Source organism: Chrysochloris asiatica, unplaced genomic scaffold, assembly GCF_000296735.1.
Source record: "Chrysochloris asiatica unplaced genomic scaffold, ChrAsi1.0 scaffold00102, whole genome shotgun sequence".
Taxonomy (NCBI): domain Eukaryota; kingdom Metazoa; phylum Chordata; class Mammalia; order Afrosoricida; family Chrysochloridae; genus Chrysochloris; species Chrysochloris asiatica.
Window position 1 is genome coordinate 9,851,666 of NW_006408620.1, and position 21,285 is coordinate 9,872,950.

Consider the following 21,285-nt stretch of genomic DNA (forward strand, 5'->3'; position numbering starts at 1 on the left):
AATAATTTATTATACTGGAAGAAATATAAAAAGAATGCTTGTCGATGGTCTAACTAGCAGTGTTTGTCTAAATAACTAGTGGGTGGTTAAGAAGCTGAATACTGCCGGGTGGGATGGTTCCAAAGGGTACAGCTGAGGTACACCTTCATTTAAATTCAATGCAAGCGTGCCGCTAGGCACAGTACTCTTAAGAACAGAACCTTTGGCTTGAACCAATGATGAGGAACTTAGAACTCGGATGATCTTAGTAGCAAGAACAGTGGGTCACGGAGATTCATCATAGTTTTTAAAATGTTTGCCAAACCCCAGACCAGTACCTCCCACCCTTTTCCTTTCATAAGCTAAAAGAATGCAGATGCAGGGGAAAATGGACTATGTAAGTTACTTCTTCTCCTCCCAAACAGCTGATAACCCCCATAAGCTTAATATTCAGCATATATAATCAGTCATTTACATGATATAGTGCTCTCTGGATCTGGCCTTAAGCCAGTTTGTATTAGTGCATATCTAGTATGTCTCTAACTCAAACCACCAGAAAAAAAAACAAAACAAAACAAAACTCCTACAGCCAGCAACCAAACTACGGAATCTTCAGAAATAAAAGACCCACGATATTAAAATACACAGAACAAAATATCTGAGGTATAAGATAAAAAATGTAATTTTTTTTCTTTATTTTTTAAATTTTCTTTTCTTTTTTTAGAGTTGCTAAAAGGCTATGCTACTGTAGGAATTGCAATATTCAGGCTTCGGAAAACTTCCTTTCTCCCCACATTGAAAGGTGGTGTTTTTTGTTTGTTTGTTATTTTGTTGGTCATTTAGTATGGAGCAAAACGGTTGTACCCCCCTCGGTATATACTAGCCTGCAATGAAGAAAGAACGAGACCCACGTCATCAGCATGGCTTCTAGTCTTGGCATCAGTCAAGGGTGCAAAACCATTCTGAAACAAAAGCAATTTGAGGGGTGTGTTTTTTACATGTTCCTTTTGCAATACGTGGATCATCAAAAAGACTAATGGCCAAAAACTAAACACAATCTAAACCAAACTGAAAAGGGGGCACCCCCTACCCATCCCGTTCTTGGGGAGCTGACCTTAAGGCCAGTCTTGACCTCCCCCCAGCACATACTACAGCCTTATAAAGAAAATCGTTTTCAAACAGCATTCTGTCTACCATTCCTGATAGTACAAGGGCTGGGATCCACACTGTCTCATTGTGTTTAACACTATGTCCCTTGAAGGAGCTCTGGGGCACAGTGGTGAAACACTCACTCACTAACCAAAAGTTTGGCAATTTGAACGCACCAGATTTCAGCCTTGGAAAGCAGATGTGGTGGTTCTACCCAGCCCTCCAGGGCAGCTGTGAGCTGGAATAGACTTGATGGTAGCAGGTTTGGTTTGGGGTTTACAGACCAATATCTACCCTTCAAGAGGTTGAACTGGAGGACTCATTGGATGTTTTCACTCAACTTTTATTTCCAGCATATTCCTTGAGTGTACAAGCAGAGGTGATGAATACAAAACCATGATAAAAGTTTCAATCTTACGGGGTCGGGGGTGGCACTTCCAAAAATTCATGGAATAATTCTCTTTTCATTCCACAAACTTTTGGAAGTTCCCCTCATCCTTGGCTTGAGCAAGGTAAGCATGGAGCTGGATCTTGAAACAAATGTAGCTGAACTTGTTGTACAAAATAATCTCTTTTCAGATTTCATGGCTGAATCTCGATGACCAAGCGCCAGTGGCTTTCAGTGGCTACAAAGTGGGACTTCTGCTATTGTATTCCCTTCGTCTCAAAGTAGCAGGGATTTCTTCTTCGGGGTAAGGACTGATAGTCTGGGTCTAAGCAGAAAACTGCATGCCAAAAGCTTTGGAATGATTGCATACTCTCTCATGTCAGATGAAAACATCTTACTCAAGAGTCTTAGTGCATAGAAGTTCCGACAAATTACAGGCAGATTCTCCCCCCACCCTCCCCTCCCAAAGCAAAAACCCAGACCTCCCCCCACTCAAAAAAAAAACAAAAAAAACCACCTCAAAACAAAAGATCAAAAGACAACCCCAAACCCAGCTGATTCCTTCTAATTCCTTAGATCGTAGGCACACACACAAAGCATGTCCCCCCTCTCTCCTGAGTGACTACAACTTTCAAGGTGAATTCTAATAGGGGAGGAGAGGCAGGCAGATTCTCAGCTGCCTGACAGCAGAGGTCTGGAAGTATGTGGCTTAGATCCTTTGAAGTCTTTGCTGCTGGAGTTATATGAATGAACAGCAAGGGAGGGAAACAAAAACAGAAAACAAAAAAATTCTGCATTGGCACTGCATTCTGTTAGTGATCGATTCAATTATCAAAATGACTATAATTATTTCATTAAGGTTAGGCTCTGCTAGGTGAGACTTGTCAAAAGTAAGAACCAGAGTAACTCACATGCACGGCATTGCCAAGGAATTACGACATTTATCACGTTTACTGGGGAGAAGTCACATGGCATTTTAGCAGCTGTGGGCACAGGTGGGGAAGTGGAGAGGGTGTCCTGTGTCCACCCAGACAAAGGGCCCGGCTGGGGGAAGGGAGGGTCTGCTGCAGGTAGAGGAGGCATAGTGTACTCACCATGGCACCAACGCTGTAGGTGGGGGCTGGAGCAAGTGTGTGGTGGTAGGGGTCGGCAGCATAAACTCGTCCGTAACTGGAAGGAAGAGAAAGGGCAGACTGAGCCCATCATAAGTCATTACAGAGTAACCATAGCAACCCAAACCCTAACCATAGCATGCCACGAAAGTATGTGGTGGGGGCCCTGTGGTTCTTCAGACACACCTTCTATGTGTTGTAACACAGTATGAAAAAATAAAACATCTAACTTGTATCACACATTTAACATACATAGGCTGGGGTCAGTGCTGTCCAGTGGGTTCTGAGCCATAATGACCCTGTACAGGGTTTCTGAGGAGTGGCTGGTGGGTTTGAACCGACAACCTTGCTGTTAGTAGTCTACTTCCTATGCCATAGCACCACACCAGGACACTAACATAGTAATCCCCAAAGTCAAGAGGCCTTTGTGTCAATTCCTCATAGTGACCCTTTGGAAGAGTAAATTGTTGCTGAAGCTGTCACCTTTATGAGACAGCCTCATTTTCTTCTCCAGCGAGCTGGTGGGGCTCTAAAAGTTAGTGGAGAACTAGGATTGAAAATTTAAAATGACGTTTTTAAAGCCATCTCTTGTAGTAAGGAGCTCTGGTAGCGTAGTGGTTACGAATCGGGCCGCTTAAGGTCAGCGGTTCGAAACTACCAGCCGCTCCGTGGGAGAAAGATGAGGCTTTCTACTCCCGTAAGGATTTACACCCTCGGAAACCCTGTACAGGGTCGCTATGGGTCGGAACCAACTCGACGGCACTTAACAACAACAACTAACTTGTAGTGTACCCTGCTGGTTGCTGCTGTAAGTACCATTGAGTTGGTTCCAACTCATAGCAACCACAGATAGGGTTTCTGAGGGCGGCTGGTGGGCTGGTGGGTTTGAACTGCCAACCTTGTGAGGAGCAGCCCAGTGCTGATCCGACATCGACTGCAGCTCACTGCGACCCTCAAGGAAAGATTATAAGTGTTCTGTAGGGATTCTGAGGTGGTAGATCTTTACAGGAGTAGCTGTTAGGCTTGAACTGCTGACCTTGTGGCGTGTAGTCCAGTGCTTAACCCGCTGTACCACCAGGGCTCCTTTCATACAGTATAATGTGTGTGCATATGTGTCAATAGCTCAATGGCCATGGATGGTACAAAGGTTGGCAGTCACAAACCTCCTAGTGGCATCTTGGCAGAAAGGTCAGTGCCTTTGGAAACCCTGTGGAGCATGTTCTCTGACACACATGGGGGTGATGTGACATAAGTCAAAATTCACTTGGTGGAACTTTGTGAAGCCTCACCTCTATCCCTGTGCTCCCAGACTTGGTGCAGGTAAGGTTCACAGTAAATTCACCACCCATTCAACCCTTGTTCCACGTCCTCTGAATGTAGCTGGAACCTCTGTATGTATGGCCATTTGTATATTCTCTGTAGCGACATTTTCTTGCATATGATATTGTCAGATGATTTCCATGTTCCGTTGGGTCACTTCTCTTTGGAATGGGCACAAATATGGATCTCTTCCAGTCAATTGGCCAGGTAAGCTGTCTTCCAAATTTCTTGGCAAAAATGAGTAAGGGTCTCCAGTGCCGCATCACATTGTTGAAAGATTTTAATTTGTATTTCATCAATTCCTGGTACCTTGTTCTTTGTCAATCACTGCCTTCAGTGCACCTTGGATGTCTTCCTTCAGGATCATTGACTCTTCGTCATATGCTACCTCCTCTTGAAATGAACAGCACCATCTTTCTTTTTGGCACAGTGACTATGTATTGTTTCCATCATCTTTTGATGCTTTCTTCATCCAGCATTTTGTCCATTGAATCCTTCAATATGCAATTTGGTGCTTGAATTTTTTCTTCCATTCCCTCAGCTTGAGAAATCTTTCCTTTTGGTTTCCTAACTCCAGGTCTTTGAGCATGTCTTCTTCTCGAGCTACCCTTTGAAATTTTATTTTGAGCTCTTCAGCCTCCCCAGTTCTTCATTTGCTTTAACCATCTCTATGACCTTTTGCTTTCTTCTTGTATGATGTTCTTGATGTCATCCCACACCCACAACTATTATGATCTTTGGTCATTAGTGTCTGATGCATCATATCTGTTTTTCAGATGATTTAGGTGGGATTCTGTTCCAGGTCATATTTTTGGCTTTCATGGACTTCAATTTACATATGAGTAAATGATGGTTTGTTCCACAGAGGGAACCTGGCTTTGGTTTGGATGATGATATGGAGCTTTTCTATCATCTCTTTCCACAAATGTAGTCGTCTTTTATGTTGTTAAAAATTCTATCATGTGATCTCCACCATCATTTCTATCACCAACGTCAGGTGCCCACTCTTTTCTCAGTGGTAGAATGAACATTGCTACTTGGGAACTGACCGACATTGAGATGCAACCTGGGCTTCCCTGTTCTATCTAGAACCAGAGCCTGAAATGGAGACTCTCACGCCAACTGGTTTAACAAAGTCGGGACCTGAGCAGTAGAGAAATTTGCCTTGTACCAGAGAGCTGCCTCTCCATTTGAAGCAATTGGGCTGCTATTTTTAATTCCCATAGGAGGGGGCTTCAAACGTTGGTGGGAAATTCTCATCTTTGAACTCCTTTTTCCCCACAAACTGTTCGAAGCCCCTTCGTATAAATTGGGCATTAGGTGTGGATTACCTGTTTGCTCGAAGACTTGGGAGTAACTTTCCATTGAGGTTGTTTGTTTTCTTGATTACCAGGTTTTTCTTTCTCATCTGAGGACCGATTCAGCATCCAATCAACAACACACAAGTCTCCACCAACGGGCAGGTATGACTGCACACGATGTGCACTGATCAGGAATTGAACCTGGGTCTCCAACATGGAAGGTGAGAATTCTTCCACTCTACCACCAGTGACTGGCTGGCTTCCTTTGGCTGAGGGCAATTTCCTTTTGTGGAGAAAGGAGAAGTTGTGCACCAGCTAGTACAGAGAATCAAGATGGGTCTCTAATCGTGACTCAAGGACTTCCTTTGTTCACACTGTCAACTTGATGCTCATCTCCCATTCCTTCGGGTTTCATTGGGCTGTCCTTTGTCCCTTCCCTTCAAGTCTTCCATCTCATAACTAATTAGCAGGTGAGCATGAATGTCTGGGACGTGGTGGGGGAGAGGAGGTGAAGGAGTCCATGACTCTGAGTGGAGAACTGTTTGATGTTAGACCAACTTCCCGTTGTTCACACCCTGCCACCATGTCCATTCCAACAGTCTAGAACTGGCACATAGGGTTGTCTAGACTGTCTTGTTTATGGGAGCGGATCATCGGGTGGGTAAGAACAGTCAACCTTTTGGTGATTTACTGTTGTCTCCCCCACTTCACAGAATAATAAGCAAAATAATCCAGATGAGGCTTTCAACATCAACATACAATGTTCTCCTCATTCTCCTCCTCCAATCAGGTGATTTCCTCTGATCAAGCACAAGGGGGATCCAAAAGGATCCTGGAATAACAGATTGAAAAGATAACGGAATTTGTCCACCACATTTTTGAAGCCCTCTCATAGACACCACATTTTTGAAGCCCTCTCATAGACAACTCCCTCTGGCTGTTCATTCCTTGGATACACACCTCAGCTCTTGTGGATTCAACATCAGACTGCTAGCCACAAGGTCAGTACTTCAACCCCAACAATCTTCAAAACCCTCTTTGTTCTAGAGGGTTTACTATGAGCTGCAATCAACTTGAATGACAGTGCATTTTTTAGGAGGAAGAAATTGAATGCCCCAAATCATATGCCCAAGGAAGCCCTGATGGAAACTGAGTTTCTTCTCAATTAGGAGTAGGGGGAATACTCAACAAAGCAGATAGATTGCCAGTTCAAACCCATCCAGAACTGCTTTCCTTGGAAGACAGGTCTGAGGATCTACGGCTATAACACAGTCCCAGTCTTGAAAGCACCCACAGGAGCAGTTCTACTCTACACACATGAAGTTGCCATGAGTCGGAATTGAGTCTACATGGACAAGTACCAACAGCAACTAGAAGTGAGCACTAAGAGGAAACAACGTGCAACGTGTGGACCATGATTTGCATTTCATCAGAATATTGCTTTCTTAGCGAAGCAAGCAAGAGAGAATGCCCTGGCAATACGCAGACATCAAGAGCTGGTATCCTGTCAGAAGATGCTAATTGTTTCGTTTTTAATGTGAGGAAAGGCTTTTCAGTAACAAAAATTCCTTTTTTTTTTTTTTTTGACAAAATGACAGTCTGCATGTGCTTAATGAACACATAACTCTGCTGCAAATGTGGGGGCTTGATATCGCCTAGCAGTCCCTTCAGTCTGTAATAGTAACTCCTCTTTTATAAATGACACTGGGCATAACGCCAACCTTCTAACCTAGATGGGGAACCCGAAGTACCAGAAAAGCGTTGTCATTTTTCCTCTTCTCAGGGTGACCTCTATATTCAAAACCCAATGGTTTCATTATGATTAATAAAAGTCAATTTCACTGACGAAAAGGAACCATGTCAGCTTAACCTGAAAGCAAGAAGCTTTCTTTGCAAATGCTAATTTCTAAACAGTACCTTGAGTGACACCACTGTTTAGACCCATCGTTGTTAGCGAGGATGTGGCCTTGCACCTTGATGTCCTCAGCAGTGGCTAAGCATAGGGACATCAACGGGAACAAGGGACAATGTCTTATGATGTCTGAGTTAGGACTTGACCCCTGCATTGTGTCCTTCCTCTGAACCACCCAGCCCATGGCCCAAGTGAACACAGTAGCAAAATCGTGTCCTGAAACTCTCCATATCTCCCTATTCCACCCGTCTGCAATCTTCCATCCATCTGCAATCCAAGATGAAATTTTATATGGGTCACTTGACATATTTTATCAGGCGTGCTGGTGGGATGCTCTAGGGTAAGCACAGGTGCTCAGGACCACCAGGTCAGATTGAGTAGGAATCAACTCAACGGCACTTAACAAGTATTTTATCAAAAACAAGCTGGAATCTGGTCTCCTTGGTTCTACTCTTGCCCTTCAATCCAACAACCATTTATATATATCTATCAATCCACATATTTCAGGAGGCAGATCTGCTGCACAAGACCTTTTTAAAGCATTGAAGGGTAAAGATGTCAGTTTGAGAACCAAAGTGATCCTGACAAGCCATGGTATTTTCAGTAGCCTCGTATGCTTGTGAAAGTTGGACAGTGAATAAAGAAGACCTCGGACGACTTGATGCTTTTGAGTCCTAGTGTTGGAGAAGGCTACTGAAGGTACTGTGGACTGCCAGAAGGACAAACAGATCTGTGTTGGTACAAGTGGAACCAGAATGCTCCATGGAAGCCAAGATGGCCAGGTTTTGTCGATCATACTTTGGACATATTATCAGGAGGGACCAGTGCCTTGGGAAGAACATCGTGCTTGGTGAAGTAGAAGAACAAAAAAGGGGGAGACCTCCGACAGACAAGATGGATTGGCACAGTGGCAACAGCAATGGGCTCAAGCTTGGTAGCCATTGTGAGGATGGTGCAAGACCAGGTGGTGTTTCATTCTGTTGTGTGCAGGGTCACTATGGATCAGAAGCAACCACTATATATCTGAATCAAAAATGATGTCATTCTCTGCTTACAACCCCTCAATGGCTTTCCAGTGATCCTAGAATAAAATCCAACACCAGCCTGAGCTAGCCCATAAGCTCTCTGCCAGTGGGTTGTACTGGGGTGGCTTGCCTGCTGCTGGAAACTCTGCCATAAGTATTTGAAATACCCACAGGGTTACCCAGGTTTCAGGAGAGCTCCAGACTAAGACAGAAAAAGAAGACCCTGGTGATGTACTTCTGAAAATCAGTCCACAAGAACTTTCTGGATGACCACAGAACCCTGTCTGATTCACTCGTGTTTTTCTATGTCATCAGGAGGGAATGATCACTTAAGGAGAACATGTTTGATGAAGCAGAGGCCCAGCTAGACCCTCGATGTGATGGACCAGGCAAGGTTTTATCCTTTTGTATAGACGGTTGCTATGAGTTGGAGTTTCCTGCTTACTGTGTTCAAGGTACACTAACCCCATTGTGCTCTCTCGACACCTGCATGAATCACGCTCACTGAGGGCCTTGCTATGTGCTCAGTCCTCTACATTTCAGACCAACACCTCCAGCTCTGTCCAACCTCACTGCCGCCCCACTCATGGAGCCCAGCAAGTACCATTTCATTCTGCATATTCAGTTCTTTTCCTTTCGACCCCTGGGAGCTAGAACGGTGTCTGTATTGTTCACCAAATCATCCTTCGTGTCTAGCAGGGCATCTCCCAAGGAGTAGGTAAAGGGGCCAATGTCGCTATATCAAATGAATGGAGATATGGGAGAAAGGGGCTCCCTGGAAGACATTCCTGTCCACCAATCCATCATCCAAAGTAAAGATTCTCTCGGGTATGTGTTCTGAAGATCCCACGTTGGCTGCTTCAAAAGCAATGCCAGATCCTTGGCGATAACTCCATAGAGAGGTTTCTGTGAACTTTAGGAACAGAGTGTGTGATTTCCCATCACAAAACTCCAAATCTGTTTCAATAATCTCACGAGAACCCTTTAAGGAAAAACAAACCTCCTAGACAATCACTGCTGTGCATGACTAACCCCACTCTTTGACTTTAGCAGCAACTTGACACCAACTAGCAGCCTGAAGATATTTGGTAAAGAGCTTGGGTCAAGAAGACCTAGTTCAGCCATCATGGCATCCTACATGAGTGGTCCCATTGGTAGAGTACAGAGCTTGGGTCAAGAAGACCGAGTTCAGCCATCGTGGCATCCTTCCTGAATGGTCCGCTACGTCATTTGCTGTGAGTCTCACTGGTCAAGTGGGGTGGTTCTGTGTGAACCCTGCCTAATTCACAGATTCAATGCATCAAAGGAAACCAGATTTCCCCGAGCATCCCACAAGGCAATTTCCCCCTCTTGCCTAGACTTTTGGTCTATACAAGCAATAAAAATTCTATTCTAATCGTATGCAGCACTAGCAACCACTTCTTTTGGATGCATTTGAGCTATAGTGCTGGAGAAAGTGGGAAAATCTGTGTTAATGGATGGAGCATCCTGGACTCAAACACACCGACAATCAGGAAGATGCTGCAGGACCACCTACATTCCGCTCTATTATATACATCATGTCACAATGAGTTGGAGGAAGCGCAGAAGCCTGAGAACAAGACTTATTGTAAATTGCTGTATTTGAATTTAACGTTGGGTTCCAAAAAATGGAAGGGAAGTGTGCTGCCTGCTGAATGGGAAATGTGAATCTGTGTTTGTTAAAGTGTTGAGAAAACGTATCACATTATTAACATCCAAATCCAGTTGAAACAACCCAGATACTAATGAAATCCCTATGGAGCAGTTCTACTCTGTCCCATAGGGTTGCTCTGAGCTCTACAAGGCCCCTGGAAGAGTCCACATGTGCCCAGGTAAGAAGAGGGGGAAGACATGAGAGGTTCCCCTGGACCCAGAGAGAAGTGCTTCATCCCACCCAGACTGTCTCTTTTTTATGTTTTGGAGACTTCCCCAAATGGCCCCTAAGTGACCCTTTGCTTTCCTTTGTGACTGGTATAATTCACTGATAGTTGATTTGCTGGGTCAGAGCTCGTGTTCCAGACTAGATGTTCTTCATGCAAAAGACTCTACTCTCAGCACTTCTGAGGGACTGAAATCAGTAATAGTCAGCCCCAGGCACGAAGGGAGACCTGGGTGGGCAAAGCCTTCTGAGTCCCTCTGCTTGGCTCTAGTCCTTCCCAGATCCAACTGCAAATCAATCTGTTTTCCAAAGTAATGTGTTACAGGTGTGGATAGTTTCCAGCTCAACCCCTTCCATATTTATCACTAAAGAAACACAGTGAAGTAGAATGCAATCCCAAAGGATGCAGAGACAGGATTCTGACAAATCCCTTAGGGCAATTCAGTGGAGGCAAAATCTGATCTTCACCTTGGCTTGCGGATTTCCTGCAAGCTTAGGATGTAGACAAAAGCCATCCTCCCACTAAAGGATGAAGGGATGCAGCCCAGAACAAGGAAGCCTAAGAAGGTATTTCCAATTCCTGGCTGAGGGTATCTCAGAAATAATGGACTATCATCTATGTGCCAACATGTATCCACCAGGTAATCCAACAGGCTAACCCTCCATGTCCAAACCACAGGATGCTGTGGTTTTCAGGCTGTAAGGTTTGCGATGTTACTGAGACAATGGGCAAGATTCTGGGAAACTCTTTCCAGTTGTTAAAGTCAGGGAAGAAAATGAGTTCATCTCCAACCCTTCACCTAAAACACTACGAAAAGGTTCCTAGACATTGATCCACAGATCCTGCTCATTTGCAGCAGCAGGAAAATCCTCCAGAAAGTATGAAGGTGAACATTAATACTTGGGGACGAAGAGCTACATTGACTAAGAAAACATGACACATGTAGCATTTTTCCCTGGGCAGTGACTCATACATTCATGGACCATATCTTAAAAGCTTCCTAAGATACTTGCATTAGGGGAGCTGGGCCAGTCCCTTAACATGAGACATTTAATACAACAACAGCTCCAAAGGCAGCAACATGTCCAACAATTTAAGATGAACAATATGACGTCATCTCTAATTAGCCCTAATGTTTCTGAGTGGTACTGTAGGATAAAGCACATGATCACAAGGTCAGTTTCACTCACTAAGATCAGAGGTTCAAACTCATCAGCTGCTCCTTGGAAACTGAGTCACTATGAGTCAATCGACAGCATTTACAACTAAATGTAGCACATTCATGATTCTATATTATCACCTAGACAGGATAGAAGGCGCCTAGGTTCTTTGACACAACTACACACATTAATCCCCCACCCACTGTAGAATCAACAAGTATCAGCCATACTGCCCATGGAAAATCAGACTGAGTCAACATGTCCGTGCAATTCAAAACCACCACCACCACCTCCTACTGAGCCCCCATCAGAGCATGTTTAGGGTAAGAACTGTGTTTCTGGATTCATCAAAGTACCAGGCATTACCTGGGAAACGAGAAGACACAATAAGGTTTGTTTTTGGCCATGAAATTCCACCTTTCAATGATCCCCCCAATAAAAGAGACGTACTAACTCTTCATTAATGCTGAACTTAAGGTTGCCGCTTTGCTTTCAAAGTCTATCCCGATGTCTTTGTGTCTTGATGACTATAGTACCAAAATCCTTGTGAATTTCCCATCATGCTTTAAAATGATCATGGGGCATAGTAATCATATAAGGTAATAGGGACAGAGAGATGAATTGGGTTGGGTTCTGCCCTGTTGAAGTATAAGTCTCCAGTGAAACCCAAATAAATTCAAGTCCTTTAAGAGCAGCCAAACCCCAAGCAAAAGTAATACGTAATACCATTGTTGAAACCAAGTCAGAACCACAAATGTTCATGAAAACCATTCATTCCAATGTGGTGAACAAAAGTCAAAAACATTTTGGCACCCTCTACAACAGACCAAAGGAATGTTGATAGCATAGTGAGTTATGCTTTGGGCTGTTATCACAAGGTTAGCAGTTGAAATCCACCAGTTTCTGCTCCGGTAAAGATTTACAGCCTTGGAAACCCTGTACAGAGCTGCTATGAGATGGAACCGACTCAACAGCACTTAACAAATACAATAGACCCAAGTAGATCTTACACTTGTGGTCTCTGTCCTCAACCACACACAAAATTGTGCCAGCTCTGCCTGATTTTGATAAGGTTTAAAACCCACCTGACCTCTCAGCCTTAGATGTGTCACCATCTCAGTTGACTTTAGTCAAACCCAGAAATTCAGGAGATACCAGGTGTAGATGGCCCGCCCTGAAGGAATATTGTTCTCAGTCCAGGAAGGATACTCTGTTTAGAATGTAGAAACACACTGGCTTTCCCCATCATTTAGGAGGGGAGGTCCTGAAGACTTTCATGGAAATGACTCACAACCTGTGATGATTTAAGCTTTTTACTCAGAGAGTTTGGTGCACTGGCTGGACGGTAGTCTGACAGCTGATTGATATGGGTGTCTCCTAGCTTCAATAAACAATAGCAGAGTTCAACTTGAACATTCTGACTCATACAGTGCATCATTCATATGGCCACCAAGGGGGCAGGAAGAACGTGTCTATTTGAAATCTGACCAATAGCAATTCATTAAGAAGTTCTTGAGCAGCCATGAGGAACTGGGTAAGGTCTATGGAAAACACTCAATGTACTCATGCCAACTTGAAGTATCAAGAGTTTCCTCGGGGCAGTACATCCGGAGAGTTTAAAGTCACATGACGAAGCCAATATCTCCCTTTTATACATGGTTGTTTCTCAGTGATTCATCTATGATGTCCAAGTACAACCTAACATGCCTACAGTTTAACTTGGAAAACAAAGGTTCTGGAATACCACATATCCACAAATGATTTCTGTTCACATTTTCAACCAGCATGTCTCCCCCACCCCTACTCCCCATCCTAAGCAATCTCTCTCTCAGGAACTTTGTTACCGTCCCAGCAACTCAACTTGGATTCCTGTACTACTACACATTCCTGGAGTGTTACGGGGTTCACGAGCTTTCATGGGAGAAGCAGAGATGTGAGGAATCAGCAGAAGAGACATAGTGACAGGGGCATTTTCCAAAGGGTTTCAGAGAAATGGAATGAAGCAGATGTTTTCACATAAACGCATGCGTAGCACATAAACGCATGCGTAGCTTTTGAACTCATGGGTGAAGACTATTAAAAATACTGAGAATGACTCTATCAACTAAACTGTGGCCCTGCCTTTTAGAAGAGAGAGAGCTGGGAATGAGATCTTCACTCTTTGTCCTTTAGACTAAGTCAGTCGAGTAAAATGTTAGCCAATTACCTCTTTCTGTTTCATTGATAAAATATGCCTCGTAACAGATTAGTGTCTACTTTTAAGGGTTTGGGTCGAAAGGATACTACTGAAGTTCATGGCCAACTCAACTACGTACAGACAGACAGTGAAGCCCCCTTGTTGACTAAAAAGCAACAGAGTTGGTAACTGCCTAATGATTGTGGTTGACATACTTTAGGCTTTGAAGAAAAAAACAAAAAACTGAAACAACAAAAAAAGGACATCTGGTATCATTAAGGCACTCACCTATTTTGTTATTTAATTGAGCAATTCCATGCTAATGAGAGCCCCCATTGAACTGTTCTGAACCCCTTCAAAGCAAACACACAGGCATTCTTTTCAAGGACAACATGCAACTCTGCAATTACTGTTTGCCAATGTGCTGATTACAAAAAACAAAGGGTCTGTCTCTCTAAATCCTCTACTTGATATGTTTCAAAAGAAAAGAAATAGAGGATCTTTAGAAAATAGAACAAAGATCCCATCATAGAATAGGGCTCATCATACACCTGAATGCCACATATGTATAGATTCAGTCCTCCAGGGCTTAGCAGACATACTATCCATCCCAGAGAACCCTAATAATTCACATATAATCTGCATGAGCCCAAACATACTACATAAAAAAAAAAAAATACATGGGAATTACACATTTGTGCCCCTAATCTTCCCTGTTCATTATTTTAGCATAAGAGTGCTGAATATACCATATACGATTTTACCATGGCTCCTTACAACATAGTGTAATTTTTTCTGGATCATGTATTATTAAAACTGGAAATAAAGCAACCAAGCCTCTTTTTTTATAAAGCAGGGCCTAAAAGCTCCAGCTCGACTGCAAAGATATATTGATTCTGTACTTTTTTAAAAAACACTAAGCTTTCTAAAGTGACCAACTGCAGCATGTGGGGAGGGGGGAAAATAAGGATACTGAGATTGGATGGATGCATCAAGAAGTAGCAATGTTTGTTACCTGTAGAGGTGTTACAAGAAATTTCATCTGCTGCAACGAAGACGAATTGATTTCTGGAAGAGAAGATAAAATTCACAATACTGCTCGCTTAGGGGGAAATATGGTCTCTGCCAATTGGTTCATTGTGTACAGATGAGAGGAAGGCAGGGAGCTGCATTTGAATGACTGTTACAAGGGAATGTGTTGGTGTACCTGGGGTGCAGAGGGCTGAGAGAGATCATGAAATACACATGCGGGGGTCTTTCACCAAACTCATGGTAGGTCATGTCAGAATATGAACCATGGACAAGCTGTTGCACCGGAATAATAATGCTCTGTGTTACTAAGAATTCATGTTGGGATATGTTGGTGACACTAGGGTATTTCCAACTGTGCTAAAGTGGAACTCTAGGCTAAAAGGACCCGACATATACACATATATAAAGGAGGCTACTGGGAAACAACATACTGTAACTAGCTTGGAGGATCAGAAGACTCAGCCTTTACCATTACGGCACACTACGGAACACATTTTTGAAAGAAAAAGAAATGCTGTCAGTATGGAAGACAATGTTCCACATGGCTGTTCATAACCCAACTAGGTTTGCTACCTAAATCTAACAGAACTTAATCAATGAAAACAAACCTTGTCCTGACAATGTCCCCACCCTCCCCATGATACATATTGTATTTAAAAAAAAAAAAAAAAAAGGAAAGCAAAATTGAAAATGCTATTTAACTTCAATTTGGTAAAATCCAGAAAAATGATAAAATTCTCTTAAGATATTTTCAGTGGTGACATTTTCACATGGGAACGTTTAGTCCTTTGGTAACAAGTTGGGACCAGGCAGATAATAAAGATGGTCTGATGAGAAGGGCTAGACTCATCAATGCCTCAGAAGTTAACGCAGAAAGGTTCTCATTCTCTTTAACAGGATTTTACTATGATTTTGGTCTTCAGGAATCAGATAATTTTTTTTTTTTTTTGTCTGTCTGTGATGGGTTTTCATCAAATGTGCCAGTGCCGCAAAAAGTACATAGTGATTGAGCATTTCTTAAACATCTTAAGAAAGTTTTATTCTTACAAGAAGTACACTCTGAGATAGAAATGGGGCTCACATTTAAAGGAGTCCTGGTGTGGTGCTGTAAGATAAGCCCTGAGCTGCTAACTGCAAGGTTGGTGGTTCATTCCTTGGAAACCCTAAACAGGGGAGCTAAATCAGAGCTGACTCCACAGCACTTAACAACCACCACCACCATCACCATTTCCATACCAATGTAATTGAAACAACAAAAAAATCACACATACTCTGAGAATACTATTTTTTGTTTCTTAGCATGACAAAAGCCACAACTAAATTCCTTCAGTCACCTGTCCTAGAAAAATGGAAGCTCATCTCATTGGCTTTTTGCTACTTTTGTTTTGTTTTGTTCAGGAACCTAGGGCCTCAAATCTCCAAAGTTTGAAGAGAAGTAAAACGAATAATAATACTGCTAAAAACTAAGATGTTTTGGTTGAGGATTTGTTTTGACTTACTGAGACACCTGTCATAGTTCTATCAAGGATGGACCACAGACATTGTTTGGAAGACATGTGCACAAGAAGACTATCAAAAATGGAGACCTGGTTAATCCAAAGGGGTAAACTCTTGGTATGAGGAGGACCTCATCCCTTAGGTTGTAGTGGTTGTTAGGTGCCATAGACTCAGCTCAGACTCATAGCAACTCTGTGCACAACAACACAGTCCTGCACCATCCTCATGATGGTTATTTTGTGTCAGTCCATCTCATTGAGGGGCTTCCTCCTTCCCCATAACTCTCTGCTTTAACAAGCAGGATGCCCTCCTCCTCCAGTGACCACACCCTCCTGACAACATGTCCACAATTCGTAAGACCAAGAAATCTCACCATCCTTGCTTATAAGAAGCAGTTTTCTGGCTGCACTTCTTCCAAGACATTCTGTAAGAGGCTCTATTCAAGGCTCTTTTCAACTTCGTCTCTCATACTTTGGACATATTGTCAGGAGGGAACAGTCGCTGGAAAAGGATATCATGCTTGGTAAAATTGAGGGTCAGAGAAAAAGAGGAAGACCCCCAACGAGATGGATTGATCCAGTGGCATCATTGATGGACTCAAGTGTGGCGGCGGTAGTGAGGTTGGCCCAGGATCGGACATTGTTTCATTTTGCTGCGCATGGGGTCGCTATGAGTCGGTTCTGACTCGATGGCACCTGACAACAACAATTCAAGGTGTGGCACTGTAGGATCAGTACTAGACTGCGGCAGTTCAATCCCACCAGCTGTTCCTCAGAACCCTATACAGGGTCACTATGAGTTGGAACCTACTTGATGGTACTCAATAACATAACATTTAATTCATATTCTTTAATTCTGTGATCTTGCTAAGATTTCTACTCTCTTAAGATTGTCTGCTGGAAATGAGGAGGGTCCTCCGTGCGGGGCCAACAGAGATAAACGATGGTTAACTACAAGACTGGAAAAAGATTTTTAAATGCACCATACACATCTGATTCAAAAGCAATCAAACTTCTAAAGTTTGTTCTGGAAATTTAGATTTATGATAGTTTTCCTTCACAGTATTCTTTTTGGCACTATATGTTGTTGGTAAGTGTCATCAAGTCAATCCTGACTCATAGAGACCCTGTATAGGGTTTCCAAGGAGCAGCTGGTGAGCTTGAACCACCAACCGTGCAGTTCAAACGGCCTTGCAGTCTGGCGCATTAACCCACAGCACCACACCAGGACTGTATACTTCCTCTCAAAACAAAACAGAACAAAAAGCTACCATTTTATCCAGGTCCTTTTTTCTCCCCCTTCTACTTTCCTTTCATCTTCTCCTTATTTTTCTTTTTTTAAGCTATCCTGTATATTTTGCCTTAGAAGAAGTGCAATTACAATACTTCTTAGAAACAAGATCATGAGACTTTATCTCACATAATTTGGACATGTGGTCAGGAGGGGCCAGTCCCTGGAGAAGGGCATCATGCTTAGTAAAGAAAGGGTCAGCAAACAAGAGGGAAGACCCTCATGGGGATGGACTGACACAGTGCCATCAACAATGGGTTCAAACATGGCACCAATTATGAGGATGGCCCACCACGGGGCCCTGTTTCTTTCTGTTGCTCATAAGCTTGTTATGAGTTAGAACCAACGAGATGGCACCTAACAGCCTCTGCTGTGCATAAAGTCGCGGTCAGTCGCTACCGACTCGATGGCACCTAACCACAACAACAGCCTCTACTACATTTGTTTTGTATTTTGTTTCCAGAACGTCCTTATGATTTCTGAGCTCTTTTCCAAAAAAAAAAAAGAGAGAGGGTTATCCCTTTGGTGACCCATTCTTTAAAAAAATGTGAACTGTATATATATATTTTTTTACCGATAAGGAATTGTAAAATGTTCGCTATAGACTCTCTTGGTGTGGTGCTGTGGGTTAATGTGCTGGACTCTAAAGTCCATTTGAGCCGCAAGGTTGGTGGTTCAAGCTCACCGCCCACTCCTTGGAAATCCTATATAAGGTTCGCTATGTGTTGGAACCAACTCGACAACACTTAACAACAACAACAACAATGATGACGACTCTCCAGTAATACCAGAAAGGAACTTGCAAATTAAAAAATATATAGATATCCATTTTAATGTGCTAATACTGTATTACTCCTCCCCAAACAGATACAAGCAACCACACTACGTCCACCGTCCTTTGAGAAGAGTATCTGTCTGTCACACATGAGATCCATAGGTTCAACCTGTGTCATCACCCCTCCCCCTGAACTTTTCTTCACTCCACTGGTTACAAGTACAATGAACAGGGGTTCCAGCTATGGTGCCATAGGATCAGTACTGGACTGCTTACAAGTTTGGCAGTTCAAACCCACCAGTCGTTCCTCAGAAACCCTATACAGGATCACTATGAATCAGAACCTACTGGATGGCACTTAACAACAATGACAAAGGAAATGTCTGTCAAACGAGACAGGAGAGGTGTGGTCCATGGAGTTTGGCCAAAGGAAGGCCTCAGGTTGATACAAGGGGTGGAAGAGTCACAGGTGATACAGTAGGTTAAGCTCTGAGCAGCTAGCCACAAGTTCAGGTGTTCATATCCACCAGGGCCTCTGGAGAAGACAGGTGAGGCTGTTTGCTTCCGTAATGACTGGCAGTTCTACTCTGTCCTATAGAGTGACTATGAGTTGTTCCTGACTGATGGCAGGGGTGCTGTTTTGGTTTCCAAGGGGCAAGGGCTCCATCCTGCTGACTAGCGTCCTTTGTCATGCCATTTTTATCTACAAGTTTTCTTTCGCTTTACTTGAACTTTAAAGCCACAAGAGCCCTCTGAGATGGTTCAGAATTGGATTAGCGATGATACGCTCTGTGAGACTGTTTACCCCAAATGACCAGAGAGTGGTGTGGTCACAGTCATCAATGTTGCTGCTGCTGAGATGACTGCCAGCCCTCATCAAATTCAGGGACAAAAAAGAAAACAAAACCCAAAGCCTATAACTACCTCCATGTGCTCTCGGCAATGGGACAGCCGTCTCAGGGAGAAGTGGGCCTGTTTCTTTAAGCTAAATCCCAGGCTTTAAGCTGGTTCATTCTGGTCCAACTCCCAGCTGAGAATGTGCATTTCCATCCCAGAGAGACTGAATTCAAAACTACATCTTAACAAGATCCCAGGGAGATTCTTAGAGACCTTGATAATCACCCAAGGAAATGGCTGAACAGGAGATTCAGAATCAGTCCAAATGCGGATGAAATACACATTCTCAGCAGGGCTTCAAGTGAACTGAGTCCTTTGGAAGCCCTGCTAAACCCTAGAGTCTGCTGTTCACTGGGTACTGTCAAGTCAATTTCAATTCACAGACCCCATGGGTGGAATTTCTGAGAGTGGTCCATGGGTTTACACTGCCAACCTGTCCAGTGCTTGCCCTAGTCTGCTCTTCATTCTACGTGCAGGCCTAAGGATTGAACCCTCAAAAGTGGCTCCACCTGATTTTCAAAATACTGATTTCATCAATGTTTGTAGAGGATGAAGAAAGGTTGACTGAGTCATTCTGTGCTTTAGCTTCACATGGTGAACACCTGGTATGCTTCCAAAATTTCTGATGACCATGCTATACCCAAGACCAATGGAATCTCCAACACTGTGAGTTGGTCTCAGGCAACTGTCCTTTCTAAAGGCCTCCAGCTGATTCCAATGTGCAGCCAGGTTGAGAACTGAGAACCACAGGTCTAGTCCAATGGTTGTCATCCTGGTTGCCCCTCAGGTTCGTTGTGAGCGAGGTCAAAGAGTTGAAATGCTGGAGCCTCCTGTGAATTCCAGTTGAATTTGTCTGGAACAGGGTCTGGTAAGAGGCATTTTATAAAATGCTCATCAGGAAATTCTAATATGTAGCCACAGTGGGCACGCTGCAAATGCAGAGTGGGAAGGGGGTTGCATCAATCACTGAATCTTGCAGCAGTTTTTGCTGCTTCTTGCAAATTCATTTTGGTCACCATGGAATGTGGGGCAACCAAGAAGCTGAAGATGCTACCACATCAACACAACACAATGCCCAAGAATGGCAACTAACAGACTACCACTGACTCTAAACCTCATGTCTGAGTATGAAGCTGATATCTGTTGGTTATCACATCAGACTGTCTGTTTCCTTTTCTGTTCCTTTTGCTTCATCCCACCACCTCCCAAGGATCTACTCAAAGTCAGCTTCATTCAGGTGTTTCCATTCTTCCTTCTGAGTGTGCATCTGCCTCCTTGCTTTTTACCAGCTCTTTCCCCTACATCTCCCTTCTATTTGCTACCTACCCTTCTACTCTAGAATCTCGCAAGCTTCTCTGAAGATAGGGATAACCTAGGAATTCTTATTCCTGAGTTTCAGCACTGACCACCTGAGTCAGAGGCCAGGATGAGGTCTGATTATCTATCTATAGATGTATCTGGAACCCAACATGGTTCTTGACCATCTTAAGAAGACACCAGTCACACTGTGATTTTAGCAACTCGTGCTTCTGGAAGACTCCAAATCTTGGCTCCAAGTGATTCTACTATGGAGAAATCTGCCCAGTTCCTTCCCATTTCTATTTCAAAGCCCACCTTTTCCCAGAGAAGGCTACATTCATCTTGCCAGTTTACAACTTTGACTGCAAAGAGCTACTATCTGATATCATTAACTGTTTATCCTTAACACACCCAGTGCCAAGTGCTAGTCCTATGTTTATTGAAGTTGTTGGGTGCCATTGATTCTGACTCACAATGACCTGGTATGATAGAACTGTCCCCAGAGTAGATTCTGGCTGAAAATCTCAATGGAGGCAGAATGCCAGTTCTCTCTCCTACAGAGCCACTGGATGGGGCTGAACCCACCACCTTTTCTGGTTATCAGCTGAGCACTTAACCATTTGCGCCACCAGGATTCCTTGTACCTATGTATGTTGTTCTTGTTAAGTGCCGTAGAGTCAGTTCCGATTCATAGTGACCCTGTATAGGGCTTCCAAGGAGCAGCTGGTGGGTTTGAACTGACTCATTCTGTTGCAGTCCATTGCATTATCCCATAGAGCCACACCTGGACTCCAGCCACCACACTGTTGTTGTTAAGTACCGTGGAGTCGGTTCCGACTCATAGAGACCCTGTACAGGGTTTCTGAGGCTATAAATCTTTACGGGAGCAGAACACCTCATTTCTCTCCCATGGAACAGCTGGTAGTTTCGAACTGCTGACCTTACAGTTGGCAGCCCGAATCCTAACCACTATGCTACCAGAGCGCCCAATTAGCTCCAACCAGAGCTAATTTTGAACTTGATAATTTTGAACGGCCTACGAATGATGCCATAAATTTTGACAGAGAAAAAG

The 21,285-nt window shown here is 43.4% G+C and overlaps 1 protein-coding gene across 5 annotated transcripts in view; it reads right to left on the reverse strand.

Moving 5' to 3' along the window:
- Nucleotides 1-297: 297 nt before the first annotated feature.
- Nucleotides 298-21,285, reverse strand: part of LOC102817285 (RNA binding protein fox-1 homolog 1-like) — a 481,947-nt gene continuing 460,959 nt past the window's right edge. For 2 of the 5 annotated variants that reach the window (XM_006867232.1, XM_006867231.1), the window contains 2 exons: nt 2,611-2,686; nt 706-941 (listed from right to left, as the gene is read on the reverse strand). In XM_006867232.1, the coding sequence (XP_006867294.1) occupies nt 819-941; nt 2,611-2,686 (199 nt within the window). In that variant the 3' untranslated portion in view covers nt 706-818. Of the gene's footprint in view, nt 942-2,610; nt 2,687-14,438; nt 14,492-21,285 lie in introns of all 5 variants that reach the window. The other 3 variants (XM_006867229.1, XM_006867228.1, XM_006867230.1) reach the window with 3 other exon arrangements.